General features: G+C 37.6%; 1 protein-coding gene across 5 annotated transcripts in view; it reads left to right on the top strand.

Annotated features, from left to right (window-relative positions):
- Positions 1-10,389: 10,389 nt before the first annotated feature.
- LOC129246841 (protein cappuccino) overlaps positions 10,390-22,548 on the top strand; it is a 173,226-nt gene continuing 161,067 nt past the window's right edge. For all 5 annotated transcript variants that reach the window (XM_054885500.1, XM_054885499.1, XM_054885498.1 and 2 more), the window contains exon 1: positions 10,390-10,899. In XM_054885500.1, coding sequence (XP_054741475.1) covers positions 10,579-10,899 — 321 coding nt within the window. In that variant the 5' untranslated portion in view covers positions 10,390-10,578. The remainder of the gene's footprint in view (positions 10,900-22,548) is intronic.

Raw genomic sequence — 22,548 nt, 5'->3', positions numbered from 1 at the left:
ACTGAAAATTATGGGAATGTTAATTTAAAATAAAGTTATTTAAATGTAAATAATGAAATATTTATAAATACCATTACGAGTAAGTGTACAAATACAAAAGACAAACAAAAATAAAAAATACATATGTAACTAAATATTAGGCTTTTCTTGTTCTTCAAATAAATGCATTAATAGCTTTTTGAACGATATATCACTGTACATATAAATCACACTTGGGAATGACACAAGCGTTTTTTGTTTTTTTTTTTTTTGTTTTTTATTAATTGAGAATAATATGTGTTCCACCAGGGAAAGAAAAATGTATTCAGATATTTACAACAAAAACTAACTGTATGTAAAAAAAGGTCGAATTTCTCTAATTTTTAAGCCAAAAAATTGAAATCGAAATTCTTTATATAAAATTTTTAATTAAAAAATGTTTGTATATGAAACTTTTAATTTAAAACTTTTTTTATATTTAAAAATTTAAAATTTCTTTACACATAATTTTTAATTAAAAAATTTTTTTTATACAATTTTTACACGTTTCCCTTATTCGTCAATATTTTCAACAGTTGAGCAGTTGAATATATACCTATGTATATACGCGCATACTTTTAGAATTGAAGGCTAATGAAGCAAAAAAAACTTGTCAACAAAAACTAACTGAATGTAAAAAAAGGTCGTATGGTCACTTTTGCGCTAGTTTATATACAAAGCAAAAATATTGAAAGCATTTGTGAATGTGAATTAGTAAGAAACTGTTGTACATATTGGTTGCCTTCATCCAAATCTTGTAGATCAGATCTGAGTCAAGATTGTAAAACGAAAATTGCTCGAAGAACTCATAAGAGCATCTTTTACGCTTTGCTGACGCATTATTAGTCATGTAATTTTTAACGATCGAAATCTGGTAGCATTTTGTACTAAAGGGTGGTTAAGTTTCAAGGGCCGGTGTGGATTTTGAATAAAATACAATTTTTTTAAGAAATTATTTCCATTTTTCTTTATTATGATAATATCGATGTGGTTCAATTACGTATGGAACAAAATATCGGACAAATCCATCCGATGGTCCAAATTTTCGATGACGCTGAGGCATAATTGAGGTTCTATTCCATTAATAGGTATGCCGAATTATCTCATCCTTTTCCTCTTGAATTGTTGCTGGCTTATCGACATACACGTTTTCTTTCAAATAACCCCAAACAAAGAAGTCCAACGGTGTCAAATCACATGATCTTAGCGGCCAATTGACATCGCCGTGACGTGAAATTATTTGGCCATCAAATTTTTCGCGCAAAAGAGCCATTGTTTCGTTAGCTGTGTGACAAGTGGCACCGTCCTGTTGAAACCACATATCGTCCACATCCATATCTTCCAATTCGAACCATAAAAAGTTCGTTATCATCTCACGATAGCGAACACTATTCACAGTAACTGCCTGACCGGTCTCATTTTGGAATAAATACGGCCCATAAACCGCACCAAACAGTCACTCTTTGTGGGTTCATTGGGTGCATTGGCAATCACTCTTGGATTATCATTCGCCCAAATGTGGCAATTCTGCTTATTGACGAATCCACTGAGGTGAAAATGTGCCTCATCACTGAAGATGATTTTCTTCGAAAATTAGTCATTCACTGTTGCCATTTCCTGCCACCATTCTGACCATTGACGACGCTTGAAATGGTCAAGAGGCTTTAGTTCTTGAGTCAATTGCACCTTGTAAGCGTGTAAATGCAAGTCTTTATGCATAATGTTCATCAACGCCGAGCGTGAGAGGTGCAATTGTTGAGCAAGACGACGAGTTGAGGTGGGCGGCTCTTCAACCACACTATCGCGAACAGCTGCAATATTTTCTGCAGTACCAGCTGCACGAGCATGTACTGGTGTTTTCACATCTCCTACAGACCCGGTTTGCTCAAACTTTTGCACAATTTTTGCGATTGTACGCACATTTCGACGATTGTCATAATAAGCCTGAATAACGCGTTGCTCGATTGTGTATCTTTCCATGGTTCAAATTGAGTTAGTCTCGAATTGAAAAATATCAAATGAAATGCAGAAAAAACCTTGACGTTAAGGTGTGGTTCACATTCAACATAGGCCCTTAAAATTTAACTACCCTTTAAAAGAAATATCCAGCGGCTATCATTTTGCTATAGAGGTTTTCACATCTAAAAAAAAACAAAAAAAAAGCACAGAAACGAATGCTGATAGAAATAGTGCAGCTGGATCAACTCCAGATACGGGCTTTTTTGAAGTGTTAACAAATGCGGCATTTCTAAATTGTGCGTTTGCACGAATTTGAAACGGCCCTTTTATATTTGCGAATTTCTATAAATTTTTTAGCCAAAAAATTGAAATTCTTTATATGAAATTTTTAATTCAAAAATGTTTCTATAAATTTTTTAGCCAAAAAATTGAAACTGAAATTCTTTATATGAAATTTTTAATTAAAAAATGTTTGTATATGAAATTTTTAATTAAAAAATATTTGTATATGAAATTTTTAATTAAAACTTTTTTTTATATTTACAAATTTAAAATGTTTTTGTGCATTATTTTTAATTTGAAAATTTTTTTTATATAAAATGTTTAAATTTTTCCTTATTCATATAATATATAATATTTTCAACAGTTGAGCAATTGAATATATCTGTATATACGCGCATACCTTTAGAATTGAAGGATAATGTAGCAAAATAAAATTGTCTAATGGGTTGTAATGATGTTTTTGCACTGGTGATATTCGAAAAGATTAAAAATAAAAACTAAAGTATGCATTTCCATATTGCACTTAATATACAAAGTATCGTAGTATACATGCACAGATCAAATTTTAGAAAAAAAAAATTATAACTGACAAATTATTAAAAAATCGATATATTTCAAAGAAAAAATTTCAAAAAAAACAAAAAACAAAAAAAATTTTTCGTAGTCTTAAATTGAAAATAGTAGCAAAATGAGACTAAAAAAATTACAAAAATAAAATAAATTACAAAAAAAAAATTAGAGATATGAAAAGCAAAACAGCGCTAATTCTTCTAAATTAAGAAGCTTCGTAACTAAAAATTTAAATTTAAATTTAAAAATACTTTAATAAACTTAAGTTTAAAGCAAGTAAATAATTTTAAGTTCCCCAAAAAGGTATTTAATACTGTAAATAATATACAACTTTTACATTACTCAATAACTGTATATCATAAATTAATATTAATGACTACAAAAACAACCAAAGAAAATTAAAAAAAAGTATTTGATTTATTTATTATTTTTTATATACATTTTCTCCATTGTAAGTACATTAAGAGCAAAAATTAAAAATTAAAACAAAAAAAAATTAAAAACAAAGTGGAAAATTTCTAGTATAATACGCAAATCCCTGCCATGGTAAGCATAAACGCACTGCACTTACACAAACACAATCTTTAATAGCACCGATATACATAAATACGAGCCTACGTGCATACATACACACCTACATATATACATGTATGGACATGCATTAACGAAATATACTCTCGTATGCATTATAGATAAGTGAAATTTATGATTAGCAAAATAAATGAAAATAGTTTTACTTGTATGTATGTATGTACATCTACTTGTACTTCTTAATCCATAAGTAGCCGTTAGATTTTCTTTTAAAATTTAGTACCAGCAAAACGGAACCAAAAATTACTTATATTTAGTATTGCGTATTGCAAATACATACATACACACTAAGACTAAAAATATTCAATTGAAATTTAAATCAATATAAATGCGGAATGATATACAAAAAAGAATGGGATAAAATTATGAAAGCGGAATAATAAAAGAAATGATAAAAACAAATATTAAATGGAAAAAATGTTTACTTCATTTGCGTACGTAACGAAAACAGGTAAGTAAAAATGCAAATTTTATTTGTTTTTTTTACAGTCCTATTCGTTATCTTGCACCAGCTTTGACAAAAACTGCTCTGAGAAAGCTCAAGTTCTTACAATCACCTCAATAGAGAGGAGTAGCGAGTCATACAAAAAAATCGTGGTACAATGGTCGACTAGGCTACGCACCTCTTGAATCACAAAGAAACACATCAACGTGTGCGAAAAGCCTAACAATTTCCGTCCAGTGTAATTTAGCAAAATTTGCATTGCGAAAAGATTTCAGAGATGTGGCCATGGTGAGAAAAATTTGTGTAGAACATCGGACCGTTAATGGGCTCTCAGCGAATTTGAAAGAAGCAACTGATTGGCTAATATAACCCAAAGTGAATTGAAGGTGGCATCTTCTCAAAAGAGTTATCTACTTTATTTTTCGCGATTTTGACATATCCGACGTCAGCTCCCTTCGCAATACAAAACCAACAAACAAAATATTTTTTTTTTTTTATTTCAAAGAGGAACAGTTATTAATAACCCTGTGTGACAAAAAAAAAATTAAATATACTTTTATGGAGACCTAGCACAACTTGTGGCTATAGAAAAACTAAACAAAATGGTATAGGAGAAATTTCCAATACACCCCCAAAATCTCATTTTATGGCCATAAAACCATTTTTCAGTAGGTTGATGTGAAGAATCACTCATAACTTCGCCAATTTCCATCCGATTTCGAATTTGTTTTTTTAGTTCGAAAGATCAAAAACAAGCCTTTTTGACAGTGTGTTGACAATTTTTCTGAAATGACAACTGACGAGACTGTAGGCGGAAGTATTTGAAATTTTTTTATTTTTTCTCTATTTTTTCAACTTTGACATAATTTTTACGATATTATCCGATATTAAGGATTTTTTTTAGTACACTATTGTTATAGTAAATTTAATTTTGCGTGGAATGAGCTATATTTGACTGTAATTGAATTAAAATTAATAGAGTTGTGTGAGTTTTAAGATTTTATTTTTTTTTTTTACTAATTTGGTATGTAGGTATAACTTACGCTAAATGGGAATAAGGACGGGCCTTCGGCTTATGGTATCTTAACTAGAGTAATAATATAGGTAAGTAACTATACAAGAGGATGGGAGAGAGCAGTTGAGAGAGTATTAGAAGATCAGTGGGTAGTGTGAGTTTGACCGGAGTATAATTTTATATATGTATATTAGGGCGGCTCGATTTAAAAATCGCTCATTGCTCTGTGAAAAATCCCACTTTGACCCATTTAGAGTGCTCCAATCGAGTCCAAATGTATGACCGACCCCCACTAACTTTGGACGGACGATCCACCCATGCCAGTGGCACACCCCCCGGGAACTCCCCTGGGGGGTTCCCCATACAATCATTTCAAAATATCACAATTTTTGACCTTTACATGAGAAAAGAAACTAAAAAGTTCGACCCAAATTGGGGGACAACAGAATTCGTTTTAGACGTATGATTCCTTCAGCAAAGTTTCTTATTTTGATCCCTAGAATATGATTTTCACAGAGCAATGGGCGATTTTTTTGCCTCCCCACAAATCAACCCGGCCTAATGTATATCTAGTTTTCGCAAAGAGTTAAAGTTTTAATTTAGTTAGTTTAACAAATTTACAAATTAAGTTAATACTATTGTCATCTGTGTTGTTGAGTAGCTTCGAAAGTTCAAGGTGAGGATGAATTGCATTTCTAGTACATTTCACTCCTGGGCAGGTATCGAGGAGGTTTGAAGTCGTGTAGTCGTTTGAGTTGCATAAAGGGTAGGCTGGTTTGACTGTGCCGTTTAGGATGTGAACATGGATTCGAAGGCGTGTCAGTATCTTGAGGTTCTTGGAAGACATGTGTGTAGGATATATGGGCTTCTGGCATAGGGTTGTACTTTTTGTAGTGGTGTTGATAATTAAACCATTGGCTATTGTACGCATCCTGAAGAGATTTTAGTATAATTTTCCGAATATCTTTGGTAGTAAAATGTGCCCTGAAGTGAAGGGGTTCTTGGGCAGCTTCTTTGGCTCTAGTATCAGCGCACTCGTTGCCTTGTATTCCGGCATGACCCGGAACGCACGTGATCCTTATGGAATTTTTATTTGATACGATGTTATTTCGGATTTCAGTGATTATAGGAGTTTCGTTAGAATGGTTCAATATAGCGTCCATTACGGATTTACTATCGCTACAAATAATGAATTTTCTGCCTTTGTTGGAGGTATAAACTACCGCTTCAAGCAATCCAGCTGCTTCCGCTGTGAATACTGAGCAGTAGGAAGGTAAAGCCCCGACTGAGATTGTGACACCAATCTGGTTTGTGGCTGCAAACGATGTACTGGTGTCTGTTTTAGATCCATCAGTATAAACGAACTCCCATTCGTTTCTTAAAGGAGCAACGATTTCATTGAAATGTTGGACATATTCATTAGAGGAGGTGGACTCTTTGGGGAATTTTAGCAAATCCGCGATAAAAATAATTTTTGGATTCAAGCCTGGTGGGAAAACTGAGATTAGTGGCAAAATCGCATCTGATGTGACATTCAATTTGTTCATTAGTTAAACACAACGTTGTATGGTGGACGGTTTGCGGCTATTTTTATATTGTTGCTTCGCTGAGTTTACCAGTCCAAGTAATATTTTATTTCTGCAGTGAAGAAGCTTGGGTAGGAGCATTATTGTGTTGCGGTTGACTCTGTGTGATATATCTGGTAATCCGGCTTCTGCAAGAACAGCTTTTGTTGGGGATGTTGGAAATGCGCGGATACTCCTTCTAGCTGCCGCATGGTAAGGAACATTTAATAGTTCGATGTTTTCTTTGGCACATTGTCCGTAAATACAAACAAAATAAAGAAGAGGGTGAGAAATTACGTGTTTGTGAAAATTGAGTGAATGGCTTGGTACTATTGTGATTTGTGAGATTTAAACTAAAAAAAAACGAATGAAAACGAAGTGCCGTGTGTAAAATTATGAAAGCCACATTAATAAAGCGTGTTCCAATAAGAGGTGTTATTTTGATATTCAAAGAAGATTTTTTTAATATAAATAATCGGATGTTTATATCATTATAAAGAGGTAGGTATGCCGTTAATAGTGGAAAATAACATCAGGCAAATGACCACCACGACCACGCTTACAGGATAATATCCTTTTCATGAAATTTTCCATAACCAAATTGCAAAGTGGCTGTCCTAGGTCCTCGATAGCCTCACGAATTCCATCTTTGAGGTCTTACATCGACCCTGGCTGTTGGCGCAGACCTTCTCTTTCACGTGGCCCCAAAGAAAAAAGTCACAAGGTGTGAAATCACAAGATCTCGGTGGCCAAATTGTGATCACCTCTTCGAGAGATAACACTGTCCGGAAGCTTTTCCTTGTGAGCTTGTGTGGCACGTAATGCGTTCTTGTTTAAAATAAACGTTGTCCATATCAATACCAATTTCGGCCATAAAAATCGTTAATCATCCTCGATCTCTCGATAGCGCAATCCTACTCAAAATAACACCTGTTATTATATAAAGCCTTCAAAAGCAGTTTTTTTCGTTTTAAAAGAGATGACGCCGTGGCAAGAATCTGTGTGTGTGTGTGTGTAATTTCTTGTGTTCGGTAGTTTGCTTTGCTCTCGCCTAGTCTTCCTCTTCACAAACAAGTAATTCCTCTTCCTTTTGTTTACATATTTTCGCAGCCTGACGTCACAGCGAATTCGAAAGGCGCCAGCTCTTGTTCCATCATTCTTGACGGTGGCACATCAACCGACGTAACAGTCGCCATATTTTGTAGTACAACGACATGCAACTAAAATTATATAGACCATTTTTATCTGTGCGAGCTGTCAGTGTGTCAAGTGACGTACACCATTTGAAGTTTAAATTTAGTTAAGAGTTTCTTCGATGCTTCGAAAGTTGATTTTCGTAGGAACATTTTATTTTCCGATAATCCGCGCAATTCCGATCTTTATTGGGCTAACACATGTATATCGCATTCCACTTTATAATAATACAATTTTTAGTTGTTCTCTTATTATTTCGCATGCGAGGACATTCTATCTATCCATTATGCGCCTAAAGGGACTACAACGAGCGTAGGGGCGGCTAATTACAAGAAGGCTTCAAGAGCTTTCGCAGACCAACAAAGCTGTTTGTATTTAGTGTCAATTAAATCCGTGTCAAACCGCGGTCGGTATTGAAAGCAATTAATATTTTATAGCCGAGCATTGAAGGAAAAACGGCCACAGTATCAGCAGAGACGTGATGAAATTATCCTCCAGCATTGTAAAGCTCGGCCTCATATCACAAAAGGAGAAGTAAAGGCATATTTGGAAGCATTGAAATGGGACGTCTTTAGTACTTCACCCGCCGCGCTCTCCATATAAAGCTGCTGCCAGCTATCGCTAGTTCCGATTGACGGAACGAGTCGAAAATGGATCGCCTCAAAAAACGAAAAGCATTTCCGCTGCAAATTTCGTGCGTTGCCTAAAGTTTGTGAAAAGGTAGGGGCAAACGGCGGATGGTACTTCACTGCGTAAATAAATAAAAATAAATATTATGCAATAAATTCTTACAATAAATAAATTTTGTGAAAAAAAGCGCAGAAAGCAAAGTTACATACCTTTTACATAAATTTTAAAGGATGAAAGCCCAGATACATTATTCTAAAATTAAGGCAGCGCCTAAGAGCTTTAACTCTGCGATTTTGATAAAATTTGGAGGAGTCGCATAAATTCTGCCAGGGAGGGCATAAAGAGTAGTTGCCGAGATGTAAAAAATTTGTTGTCTGTGTATCTTTTAAAGATACTATTTAATTGAGGGAGAGCCGAATATTAGGTTTAGGGTTAAGATCAAGTTACTGGAGGTAGAGGTTATTTTTATTTAGGAGTCTTTTTCTACGAGCTGTGCTGAGTTGGTACGTGATCATTCGGTAGTGCACACGTTGGAAACCTCGGACATGGTTAGGTTAGGTTAGTATGGTTGACAAGGGAGTGAGGACACTTGGACGAAGGATTCGTCCTTTGTGATACCATTGTCAAGGAAGTGAGGAGAGGGGAAGGACCGATGAGGTGCAGGGAGAGGGCGGGGAGAGTTGGTGATGGGAAGGTTAGGAGCGTGGGGATTATGAACGATGACTATGTTTGCGTCAACCGCTTAATGCTGCTGATGAAACTCATCAGATTTTTAATGTCAGCGCCAGCTATATTATAATATATCAGCAGGCGTGGCAAAGAAGTAAGAGCCAAGATGCCTGAATCTTAGCCCCGCCAGGGCAGGGCAGCTAAGGAGAAGGTGCTGAGATGATTCCACCTCATCCTCCATACATCCAGCGCAAAAAGGACTCGAGGTGATTCCAAGTCTCACAGCATGCAATCCTCGCGCATTGTGTCCTGTGAGAGAACCCACTAGATTGGAGAGCTGATATTTTGTCAGCATCAGAAGCTCACCCGAGCGCCTTCGGTCCACACGTGGCCAGAAGGATTTCGCGACTTTGCACGTTTGTGTATTTGCCCAGCGCTCGCTGAGTTTGCGCGATGCCCATCTTTCCAGGAGCAGACCGCAGGTAGTCAGGGGGATTCCAATTTTCTCCCTTCGCGGGGAAATCACCTCACATGTCGCTTGTCTGGCCAGCTCATCCGCCTCACAGTTTCCCGCAATGTCGCTGTGACCGGGAACCCAGATGAGGCTGATGTCAAAGAATTCGGACGCAGTCGAAAGTGAGGTCAAGCATTCCTAGACCAATTCCGAATGCACCGTCATAGACCCGAGGGCCCTTATTGCCGCTTGGCTATCGGAGTAAATATCGGACATGAAACACCAAATGATAGAAACATTTTTTTTCACAATTTCTAAGTTCGGTCGCCCCTCGGCAGGCAATGACAAACCCTTGAGTGTATGTCTGCCTTTATCTCCACGTAAAAACCAAAACAAAAACAAAAAGCATAATTCGTTCAGAGTCGGCTTAACACTGTAGGTTCCGCCATTTGTGGAACAACATCAAGACGCACACTAGAAATAGAAGCAGGAGCTCGGCCAAACACCCAAAAAAAATATATATCTATATGTATATGAAAAAACACATGTAAAAACTGTGTGCTCGTATTTATTTGGCATGAGACTGTATACGTAAGCCGATTTGGCAGCTTGAGTAAACATCTCAAAGTTCTTACGAAACTTGAGTTAAGTTTACCTCGGGAGTAATTACAGTATAAAACCTCTTAAGGACGTACAAAATAAAAAATATACTCTTGGCCTCACTTATTTGACAAGCAGCTGTATACCTCGAGTGATTTCATTCAACTTCAGTAAACTTAACAATTGCGAAACAGGTTTTCCAGATGGTTTTTTTTATTAATTTTTGTTGTTTGGGCAAACTTCCAAAAAACTTTATGCACAAACATTTTCCCAAGCGACTTTTTTTTTTGGTGTTCAGACAAGAAAAACTATGCGACATGAATATTCAACATACGAATATATGGCATCATAGAATTTTAAATGTGATATTTTTACTACACTTTTCTTTCATTTTCATTTTTTTCGAAAAAAATGTCATCAAAATTCTTAAATACCAAAAAAAATTCGCTATTTAAAACAAAATTTACAAATGAAAAATAGCTAAAAAACAAAATAAACGCTAACTGAACGAATTGACCTATTTGATGTGAGAGAAATTTCAAAAGGAGTGGGGCCGAAAAATCAGCGCTCTCAATATACCAACAAAATGGCCAACGGCGTATTGAATAACGTTCGCCGAACGCTGAGTATTTTCTGCAATTTCATTTTAACTTGTTGGTTCGAAATACTACTGATATTTGCAATAACAACAACTCAATATGCAGAATCGAAGGCAGCAGAGTGCAGCAATAACAGCAATAAAATCAACAGAAAAGTCAACAGCAAGGAGAGCACCAGCCACAACAATAAGATAAACAAACCTTACAAAAGCAAAAGTAGCGAAAGCCTACCAAAAACACACAATGAAGCCTATAGCAGAGCACTCGATGCATGCGAGAGCGCAGCGAAGAGGCGTAGCGTATTGCAGGTAAGTAAATCTGGTGGATGATATGAGTGTTGCATTTTTTCGACGAATTTTTTATAAAATTTTAATTAACAAACACATACAAACGCGAATGTAATAACAACGCTAACAACAACAACAACAACAACAACAACAAGCAAAGCGCCAACAAATGCAATCCACACATCAGCAAAAAGCCGCAAGAATCAAATTAATCCATTTTGGATTGCTTTGATGTGATGACGATGACGATGCGGTGGTGAGTTGAAGTGGAGTTGGTTTGGCATGGAGTGCAGTGCAAAAGTAATGCTCGGTTGCGCTTTTAATTGACCGCAAAGTATTTATTTTAGTTTGACTACTTTTTTATGTCAGCTGTCAGCTGCTGAATGGTTTTTGTATTTAATTTTTAATTTCATTTAAGGCAAATTCGAGGTGTAATGCGTCAAAGTGGGTGTGTGCACGTGTGAAAATTTCATAAATCGCATGATTATCACATACATGTGCATTATATATACTTTCAAATAAATTTGCTGCCACCGTAATCGCTTAAATGCTAGGCAAAGCTGGTTTTTATACACCACTTTGAATTGCAATTTAAACAGAATTTGATGCATCTAGAATACCTAGTAATATTATGAAATACATTTTTTCTTACCGAAAAGGTCTTCCATAAAGAAAATTCCGCTTGGGTGAGCCAACTTAGCATTTATTTTCACTTTTATCGGGCACTTAACCGAAATATCCATCTAAATTTTGGAAGTATTCGACATTCTCTGCTTTCTAAAACCAATTGCCGCACTTGCCTACGAGCAGGTTGGACCTTTTCAGTAGCCAACTCGGCCATTTTGGGTCTCTTGTAATGTAAATAGAAAAGAAACTGCCTCAAAACGCGACTAGCGGGAAACACAATTTTTGCTAAACTTGTCGAATTCGGGTGAACTAAAAATAGTCAGAAAAATAGCATGACAAGTTGAAGGAATGGAGCTTCGAATGACTGAACCATTTTCTTTAATATTTCAAATTTCTCCAATATTTCTTGCTCTTGGCCAAGACAGCGAATTTAGAGCATAGGGAGTTACAGGTGAAGTGGAAATTCATTAGTTATCTCCAAATTTACCCGATTTTTTTTTAATCTTAACTGTTAGTCGTGAGAAAGAAAATGTAACTGTTCCACTCTCAGCATTTGCAAACCAAAAATGTAGCACCGAAGTGTGGCGAAAGCCGAACAGCGGCAGAGAAAGTGATCTGTCATGCGCCAAAACAGAAGTACACAGCAGATCATCGATGTTGCCTTTCGTAACCACAGCTAGTCACTACGGCTTTTAATTCAAGGTTAGTCCTTTCAGTGTTCGTAGCTTACGGAAGAGACTTAAAATTCCCAGAAATTTACTCCCCACACGCAAAATCCTCAGTTTGAAAACTATTCCGAAACACGGAATCCCCAAACTCAAAATACCCGAATTTAAATCCGCAAGCTTTAATAAGAGAATTTATTGTGAACTGCAAACTAGAAAGTTGGGTGTAGCTTCCTTTCAAGCAAGTACAAAAGCTTAAAGTTGTCCGAAATCGCGAATTCCATGATGTAGTCAGCGAGCCGCAAAATTTACAAGGCATAAATATCCCAGAGCTACGATCCTGTTCGGCTTGAAAACGACACGTATCGCATCCGTTGCAACAACGAAATTGAAACCCTGATTGGTGGTGAAAATATATTGGTGGAAACATCATAGGAATGCCCATCGAAAGAATCCAAACAAGGGTGTTTACTTTGCGTCCAAAGAGAGGCCGACCAAGAAAGAGATGGCTTGATGATGTCGCAGCAGACTTAAAAGCGATGAACGTTCATAATTGAAGAAATGAGACAAGAGAGATACTGAATTGGAGGAGAATTGTTGATGAAGCTCCTGATGGTCCACCACAGACTGTGTGAAGTATTCGTGCCGAGAATATCTTATTGATTGGTGTCCAATTATAAAAAATGCGTATGAAATTAACCGACGATTCACTTATGTAATGAGATTGCTTGGCATCGGTCGCGCTGGAATTAATCTTTTTTGCTCGATGATGGACTTAAATATTTTTCATAAGTCTCTCTATTATCAAGTGATACAGCAAATAAGTGTCGCTGTCAAATCTGTTACTGATGTTGTGCTTAAAAAAGCAATAAAGGAAGAAAACGAAAAGAACGTGTCAGAAGGTTTGCCAGAGAATCACTTGACTGTTTCAGGAGATGGTTCGAGGGCTAAGAGAGCTTTTTGATAGGAAAATTTTCTAATAAAATTGTTGACGTCACATTTAAGTCAAGCATATGTAAAGGATGCCAGTATTTAGCAACGAAAAATCCCATCGAAGCCGAGAGTTTATACGATGATCACAAAGATGAATGCACAGCAAACCTCGAGGGCAGTAGTGGTAAAATGGAGGTTAACGGGATTTCGGAAATGTTCAAGCGTTCTCTGCAGCGTTATGATGTTATGTAAAACCCATAAAAATTTGATAGATAATAAACCTTACGGTGGCGATCCAGAAGTTCAAAAGCAAGAATGTGTATTGCATGTGAAGAAAAGAATGTACCGAGCACTTCAACGTGTAAATAAAACTCTTACCGAGTACGCAAAAGTGAAAAAACAATTGGAGGCGCTGAGCTACCAAAACCTTAACCGTTGCAATTGACTAATAAGATTATGTTAAAAACCCTCAGCACTCTTACTGCTCAGATTCTTGGTGCAAGTATCAACAGCTCAAAGCGGAAAATCAAGAGAGCACTGATGAACACCCAGTAACGTTTGACGAACAAGTTATAAATCTCATAAAACCAGTGTACGAGCCTTTAGCGTCCGGCGATTTATTGAAAAGATGCTTGGGCGGGAACGCCCAAAATAACAACGAAAGTTTTAAGAAAATAAAACTAAAAAAAATCGATTTTTTGAAAGTTCTAGCTGTATATACCCCTTAACATCAAAAATGCTTGAACGGAATCGACGAAAACGAAATTGCCCCTAATTAGCTGTTACAGTCTCGGCGCCAAAAACACCATTCACAATTTCAGCGGCCCTGCTAACATTTTCACCTTTATCAAAGAAAAACTGTAAAATGTACCGAATTTTCTCTTCGCTGACTTCCATTGCTAACACCCTGTAACTCACAACTGAATGGAACAAACGAAAAACAGCACAAGAATTGTTTTCCTGTGAAATGTCACCTTGCCAACGAGCCTTAAATTGTTTGATCGATACTTAACGACATATCGAACACTCCAACCATCGACCGAGAAAATAATGTATTTCTCAAAAGGCTGCTAATATATTATTGATGAAAAAAATGTACCTAATAAATTTATAATTTTTTCTTAATTTTTGCATCGTCGTCTCTTGCACGCTCCAAATAATAAAATATTACCAAACATATTTTAAAACACATAGCGCAACACGAACACATTCGTCTTAGAAGAAGTAAGACCCAAATGTTACGCACTGCCTTCTCCTCAATGTGATTGTTGTTTTTGTAATCGCCTGCGCCATTTTACCCTTGAACTTCCGCCACATCGCAACGATTTTCTCACCATCGCAGCAGTGCAAGTACCTTCAATTAAACTGCATACTTATCGGCGCAGTAATTACCATTACCATTAATGCTAATATTAAGCATTTACCTCAATTGTTTTTTATGCATGCACTGCTATTACTATTGTCGCTGCTACGCGCATTAAGCATTCAGCGATTGCCACGCGCTTGTGAATTAACAATAAAAAAAAACAAAAAAAACGAATTTGTGATAAATATCAAATTTTCACAAATGGCCTTATATTTTACGTGCAATGTTGTTAAACAGATTGCGATGTCGTTTGCAGAGCTCAAACACACATACACACCCACATTTTCACCATTCAAATGTGTGAATAACAGCCAGAAATCCCCGTACCTGTCGTCAACAAGAATAATAATATAAAAACAATAATAATAAATAAAAAATTAACCAAAAGTTATTATACAATTCACTATGGCGGAAAGCTGCCAACAGCAGAAGTTACTATGGTTTTCAGCGCCATTATTTCGGGTGCTTAAAGTTCATGGCGCGCTTAAAAGTACGCAATGTAGCGGCAGCACAGCGTTTTGAGTATCTTTAAAGTGGCTTCAAAGTTGTTTGCCAGTTCTTGTTTTTTTAGTTCTGGTATTTATTTACTTTCTATGCGTAGCTTTCCACAAATTTCCGTTAACTTTCCACGCCACTCACCAACAAGAAATTTATTATACTTGCAATAAAGTAATGTAGTAGATAAAAAAATGTACAGCAAATCCAATGAAAACCACAAAATTTTTCCACGCAAAAAATAAAATTTGCAAATTCAGACAGAAAATTGTTATATGCAACAATGGGCAGAAAGCGCGCGCGTCAGGGTAAGAGTTGCGATATTCCTCTCGTCTGCTGTTAGATTACCCATAAGGTCCTTAGTTGAATGTCCTTATGCTATTCTAGCAGTTAAGCGTTTGCCTCTTAAAAGCGCGCGGCATACATTTAAGTTTATCAGGTAGGTGAACTTAATATCGCTCAATTACAGGGTCCGGCATTCGAAGTGTCACCAACTCCAGACAGCTCGCGCAACTGATGCACGGGCATCAAAAGACTGCAACGTCACGTGAAATGGTTCAAAAAGTGAAGAAGCGACTTGAGCGAAATCCCCGAGAAAGCGCCAATCGAATGGCGAAAGTTTTGAAAATATCTGACCGTAGCATCCGCCGCATACTGAAATATGATCTCAAAGCCAAGCCTTACAAAATCCAAAAGGCACATGATCTCACACCAAAGCAGCAACAAGTCAGACTTGAGTGAGCAAAGGAGTTGTTTCGCTTGGCCGAAAGCGGTCAATTTCCGAAAATTGTGTTCTCTGACGAGAAAATTGTTCAAATTGAGCAATTCGTAAATTCCCAAAACGAATAGTTGACCGACCGTTCATGCAAGAATTTGAGTCATCGATTGACCACCAGAAGGTAGTACCCGCCACCAATCTCTCCAATCGTTTTCATCGAGCCGGGCGTCAAGGTAAATGCGAAATATTATCGGGAAATTATTCTGGAGGTCGCTTTGAAGCCGTGGGCAGACAAACATTTCGGTCGCAGACCATGGATGTTTCAACAGGACTCGGCACCGTCTCACAAAGCTCGAGTGAACCAAGAATGGGTAAAAAACAACGTTTAGAACTTTATAACATCCACACAACGGCTCGCACATTCACCAGATGGGAATCCGATGGATTATTCTCTTTGAACCATTTTAGAGAGCAAAGTCTGAACTAAACGATTCACAAGTCTCGAGACGCTGGAAAAGCCATTGTCCGTGGGGGCCAAAATACCTGCAAGTCACATTCGGGCAGCTTGCGATTCATTTCTGGACCGTCTCAAGACCATACTCAAGGGGAAAGGTGGTCATATCGAGGAAAAATAAATTAATTGTTAATTTTGTATTATTTTCAGACATTTTTTTTCTTTGAATTTAAAACTAAATTTATGGCCTTTATAATTGGTTATACTTCTAATGCCGGACCCTGTAATTATTTGCAGAATTTTGAAATTTTTCTTTTGTATGATAATTTTTGCTTTATGACCTAAAAGAACTGTACTCGGTTTGTTTATGAAAAAACTAAGATTGTGTTAGTAATGTACGAAAAAAGGTCGACACAAGTCATCGGACGAGTATGTGCATACGTGTGAAATGAGCGGACGGAATTCGGCTGTCGAATACTCGATAGTATGGCAGCAGAAGAAGCTCGCACAATTTTTTTTCAACACAGCTGATTGGCCAAAACTAACAATCTAACAGCCTTGGGTAGAATCCCGGTTAGAGATCCAAAAAGAGTAGATAAATCTGCTCTTCTCAGATATCATACCTTAACTTGGAAGCACTGAGCTAAGCATGTCGCTTGTGCGCTAAGCAGCTAAATTGTTGTTGCTTTTACACACAAATTTTTCGCTTAGCGAGCAGAGATGTGGTGAATTGAAAGCAGCGATTATGTACCACTACATGACATTCTTTGGTGGCCGCCGTAGCCAAAATGAAGAGAAGGTTTTTTCCAGAAGCACTCGCCCGTGGGTTAGGGTGGTCCAAGATCCTATGGTAAAAACTCAAGTTGGATGTAAAAGCCAAGGGACCCCCCAATTCTTTTCTATTTGATATAAGAAGTAAAGAGCTAAATTTTCAAGGTCATAAGTCACTTGGAAGGCAGTGCTCAACGCTGTTTAAAAAATAAAATGGGAGTTTTTTTTACAATTTTTGAAAAAAATGACAAGACATGTTAGAATACAAAAACTTAAATTTATTTGGTTATTTTACATTATATATCATATTAAAAATATGTACATTTTATGGTGAAGACCATAATAAAAATGCAAGTTTTTACATTTTTTCTTTAGAAGTGGATGGTTTCTGTAGGCTTTCTAGAACGACCTTCTTCGTTGGTTCAGTCGGAAATTGTTTCCGATTAGCCTCTACAATCTGCAGCAACAGCTGTTTTTCCTCCTCATCATTTGTTATGAGTTTGTTAAAATCTTGAAATAGTTTAACACCTCTTTCTGCGATGTCATTGACCACTTTGATTTTATTTACAGTATTTTTTGCCTCTTTGAATTCTGGCGTCTGTTCCCATTCACTTCGGTGCTTGTTCAAAAAGCCTTGCTTAATGTTTAGCTTAGTAAATAACATCATTGTTCTACTATTAGCGAAATCTGCCAATTCACATTCATCACTTAATAAATTGGCATTTCCTCTAATCATCCTGGGCGGTGCAGGGACAGACATTTTATTCACGATGCTCACTTTGTTTTCAAGGCTCACTTTCGTGGAAAAAAGTGATAATCCGATTAGTTCGTCGGATAGATACCACAAATGTTGCTGGAACGCTTTTTTGATGGTTTTAGCTATCTCTCCATCAATTGCGCTGTATTTCCTAGCCTCTTTCCAAAACATTAGGTCGTTGAAAGCTGCATTGGCGCTGATTGGAGCTCAACCGAGTTTTTCACGTACAAAAGTGCTCCGAAACGGACAAATCTGTCCAAGTTTTCTTTCTCCTTGTTTGTGAGATGGTAAACTCCCTGACCTTGGAAAAGGTACAATTTATATGCATAAATAAGCTTAGCCATCCACCGAGCGTGGTGTATAGGCCCAGGTGCTCTCCAGTGAATTTTTTCTATTGTTTGTCCCAACACCAACAGTGTCAGTTCAATAAGTTCGAGGTAGTCATCTCGAGGCTGGTCTTTCTTACTAAGATGATGTATCAGGGATTCGATGGCACTGTTTTTTAACTCAGCTTCTCCAGGGGAAAAATTTAATGGTGTGTAATCTGATCGATCAACTGCATTCCATGATTCCTTTAACCTTTTAAATATGGGAATTTCAGGAGAGCTTGAAGGTCCCAAACATAATGTAAGTACTTTGCTCAAAATGATTTCCATTATGTGATGGCGACACGGTAACCATAGAAGTTCTTTGTTCAGCGTATTTTCAATGAAAGTGCATGCACCACTCTTGACACCAGTGTTGACGGCTGTTGTGTCAAATCCCATACCAATGATTTTATCATCAAGATTCCATGTTTTAAGAGTTTTAAGTACTGCATCTCCAGTTTTCGAACCTGTTGCACTAGCCAATTTTGGCACCCCCAGTAGTTTCTCATTTCCACCAGCATAGGAAACTAGCACTGGTAGTCTATCTACTTTTTGTGAACCTAAAATGTCGGGCAAGATTTTGCTGTCCCAATGAACAACAACTGGTTCTTTGATGTCTAAGTTTGATTTCATCTCTGTTGAAAAATTCTGCCTTGCTGCTTCTCGTTTTCTTTTTATAGAACTTCTTGAAAGCGGCAATGCCGCAGGATCATGGCCAAGTGCGGCGGCAATAGGAATGATAAGCCTTACAGCTTCACGATCGGAAACTTTATTCCTCTCTAAAGCCCCTACCACATTCATGTCAAAAAGGCTCTTCTTAGCCTTTCGTTCAGAAACATCTTCGCTCTTGCCACCTAAATCTTTTTCTAAATCTTTTTTGGACGAAGGTTGATATAATTCATCATCAGAACCACTTTCAGAAATGCTTTTGGCACTTGAACTATCATTAAAGTCATCATTGGGTGGATTAATAGAAGAAGACGTGGATTTTGCAGCAGAAACCGACTTTTCTCTTCTCTTCTCTTCTTTTTCAAATCTTTCTAGTGCTCTTTCTTGTTTTGTAGTATACTCTTTGTCTTGAGATGAAATGATCATTTTTCTCTCAGTTCTTTGGTCAACTAAAAAATCTTTGTCTTGTTGTATTTTCATGAGAATTAGAGCATCTGAATGGGCAATGTCAAAAAGCTTTTCAATTTTGTCTACAAATGATTGCTCGTTTGTTCTTTGTTTTTCTGTTTTTCTGCCTTTATTTTTCTTTAAAAGTAGCCACTGTGAATGCACACACTCAAGTTTTTCAATCGAATCCTTGGTATATTTAGTCGGGATTAGGGCTTTGCTCCAAACTTCATTCAATTCTTCAATTGTGCTATGACTAGCGTTCCTGACAGATTTTTTTCACTTAAAAAAAAGTGAAATCTTAACAAAACTTCTTTTGTTGTAGGAAGTTGGTTCTTCTTTGTTAAAGGTTCTAAGTCCTTAACACCAATTAAGTAAACACTGTCCGCCTGACGCGTCTTAAGAGCAGTCATTTTGATTGAAATATAGTTCAAACCTGAAACAAAAAAAGGCGTTAATTACCCGAAAGTATGAGTTTTTTATAGAAATTTATGAAAACTAAACGTTGTTGAGCACTGCCTTCTATATGTTCTAGGGTGCTAAGATTTTGCATAGATTATTATTTTATTAGATGTAACAAAATGAGAGGGTCCGTAGGTCTCTAAAAAAAAACTTGAGTTTTTTGGACCACCCTACCGTGGGTAGGCAACGGCAAACCTCCTAGTGTATTTTTGCCATGAAAAATCCCCTCATAAGACCCAATCTGCCGTTCGGAGTCGGGTTAAAACTGTAGGTCCCTCCATTTGTGGAACAACAACAAAGCTAGGTTAGGTAGTAATGGTTGCCCAGAGATTGTGCACGAAATAAGTTTGGTTCATCCTTTGTGATACCATTGCAAGAGGGGCAAAAGAGAGGAAAAAACGATAGGACAAAAAGGAGAGAGGTGGGGAGGGTCGAGTATTTGTGAACTATGAACGGTGACTAATATGCGGTTTTGTTAGCCTCTTTAGCTGCTGATGAAGTTCATCAGATTTTTGATATCAACACCTGCTATATCAGCAGACGCAGAAAAGAAGTGAGAACCAAGATGCTTGAATCTTAGTCCCGCGAGAGCTGGGCAGCTGCTGAGATGATTTCACCTCATCCTCCATACAGATGACGCAAAAAGGACTCCAAGTAATTCCGAGTCTCACGGCATGTATACCCCGCGGATAGTGTCCGGCGAGGATCCCCCAGAAATTTGAGAGATGAGATTTTCTCATCTTCGGAATATCCCTCGAACATCTTCTATCCAAATGTGGATACTTCAGTGATTCAGTAACCTTAATGTGAGTTTGATGGGGAGCTCTTTGCAGAATACTCCTCCTCCAACCCTACCGTCCAACTTCGAGCCATCCGTGAAAAAGTTAACCAGGCCCTATCCCCAAGTGTTGCCCCAGTCCACTCCTCCCTTGATGGAATATGGGAGGAGAAAGTTCCGCTTGGACTAAGCGAGGGCACACACTGATCCGTCGACGGGGGGATGAACTCAGGTTTCTGAGGATGCTTGAGTGCCCATATGTGAGATTGAGCTTGTAGCCCAAGCCCCTCAGTCTGATTGCGGTACGTGCAGCTGCAGTTCTGCCTACGATGTCTATCCAGCACATCGGCATTACATTAAGCGCTAGAGTAGGAGTAATTCGAAGCGCCCCACTGATTCCAATGAGTGCAGACCTTTGAACTCTCTCTCTCTAGCTTTTGATGAGATGTCATCCTCTCCAGTGAGTTGCACCAGGCAACGCCTCCATATAACAAGAATGGCTTTATTATGGTATTATAGAGCCAAAATACAATTCTAGGCGCGAGGCCCCATCCTTTGCCAATTGCGCCCTTGCATCCATACAAGGCGATTGTTGACTTCCTTACTCTCTCCTGAATGTTGGGCTTCCACGTTAGCTTACTGTCAGGGATTAGACGTAGGTACTTCACCTTGTCCCCCATCGAGGGGAGTTCAGCTCTGCGCAGACACAAATAGGAGGCGGAGCTCGGCCCAACACCTCACAAAAGTGTGCGCAGTATTTATTTATTTTTTCCTATTATATTTTTCACGGCATTCATGAGACGTTAGGAAGTAATTTAAAGATAATCTCTGCATCAGCACAAATCTGAAATAAAACTATACAAATTTTCCACTCCCTCTTCCGCGCACGACTTGTGCTTAACAGTGTCGGTGGTGCCTTGTAGATGCTGAAATTTTCGTAAGCTACACTCAAAAATTTCCCACCACAAGTTAACAAACAGGAAGCTTGATTCCACTTCGGATGCGCTGGCGAGCAAAACAAAACATTTTTAAGAACAACAGAATTGCGTTAACAAAACAACAACAACAAACAAAAACAAACTATTACGACAACTTATAAACAATTACTTTGTATGAAGTGCCTTGGCCTCGCAGCTTCCTCAACTTATTACACGCAGTTATTGTTTTTTGAGTTGTTGTTGCCATTAAGCCAGTTTTATTTATTACATTTTCCTAATACTCGACTTCATCATATTTTCCAGACATACATACATACACTTACATATATATGCATATAAATTTCACAAATTTAACACTAGCCAATGTAATCAAAGCCTGTTTGGTTTTCTACCGTCCAGCCATAACTCTTCGCTCTCCTCAACTCGCAGCCATCACTTTACTTTCTGATTTTATCTGTTCACTCTGTGCCGTGCACTTTACTAGTTTGTTGTTATCTTTTTAGTTGCTTGCGGCTGCAGCGCCAATAGCTTGGCAAGATTGTATTAAATCCTATTGTTTCTAGTTCGCCGGCATCCATCGCTCTTGTGGCAGCCCAGCAGAGAGCAACATGCTGCGGGTTCAGCCTCAATGCAAACCTTATTTACAAAAGATGGGCAGCATGGGAACATAAATACAAGTAGCACGGACATACAAACATACCAACTTGAGTAAAAAGTTCCCGGAATATTTCAGATATTAAATATTATTTTATATTTTGAAAATACGATTTTATTCCTCAAAAGTGATATTAGCACCCTCAAAATACTCCCCATCAACTGCAATGCACTTATGCCAGCGTTCGATTCAGCGCTCGAAACATTTCTGGAACTCCATTTTCGATGCCGCGATCAGAGCCGTCTTCGATTTTTCTATTACTTCCTGTCGACTGTTACAACGCGTTCCCAGTAGTTGTTTTCTGACTCGACTCGAACAGCAATGCCATGGCAGGGAGCCATATCAGGTGAAATCGATGGCATTCGTTTTGTTCTTGGACCAGAGTTCACAGATACTAATGGCACTGTGCGACGCTGCATTATAATGGCGCAAAATCCATGAGTTTTTTTCCCACAAATCCTTACTTTGTTGGCGAATTGCTTCACGTAAGCCCCTCATAACGCCCAAATAATAGTCCTTATTAACTGTCCGACCTGTCTTTTACTAGAAAGTATCCAACGTGGAACC

The sequence above is a fragment of the Anastrepha obliqua genome, chromosome 5 (assembly GCF_027943255.1).
Source record: "Anastrepha obliqua isolate idAnaObli1 chromosome 5, idAnaObli1_1.0, whole genome shotgun sequence".
NCBI classification, from domain to species: Eukaryota; Metazoa; Arthropoda; class Insecta; order Diptera; family Tephritidae; genus Anastrepha; species Anastrepha obliqua.
This window is presented reverse-complemented; position numbering and strand designations above follow the sequence as displayed.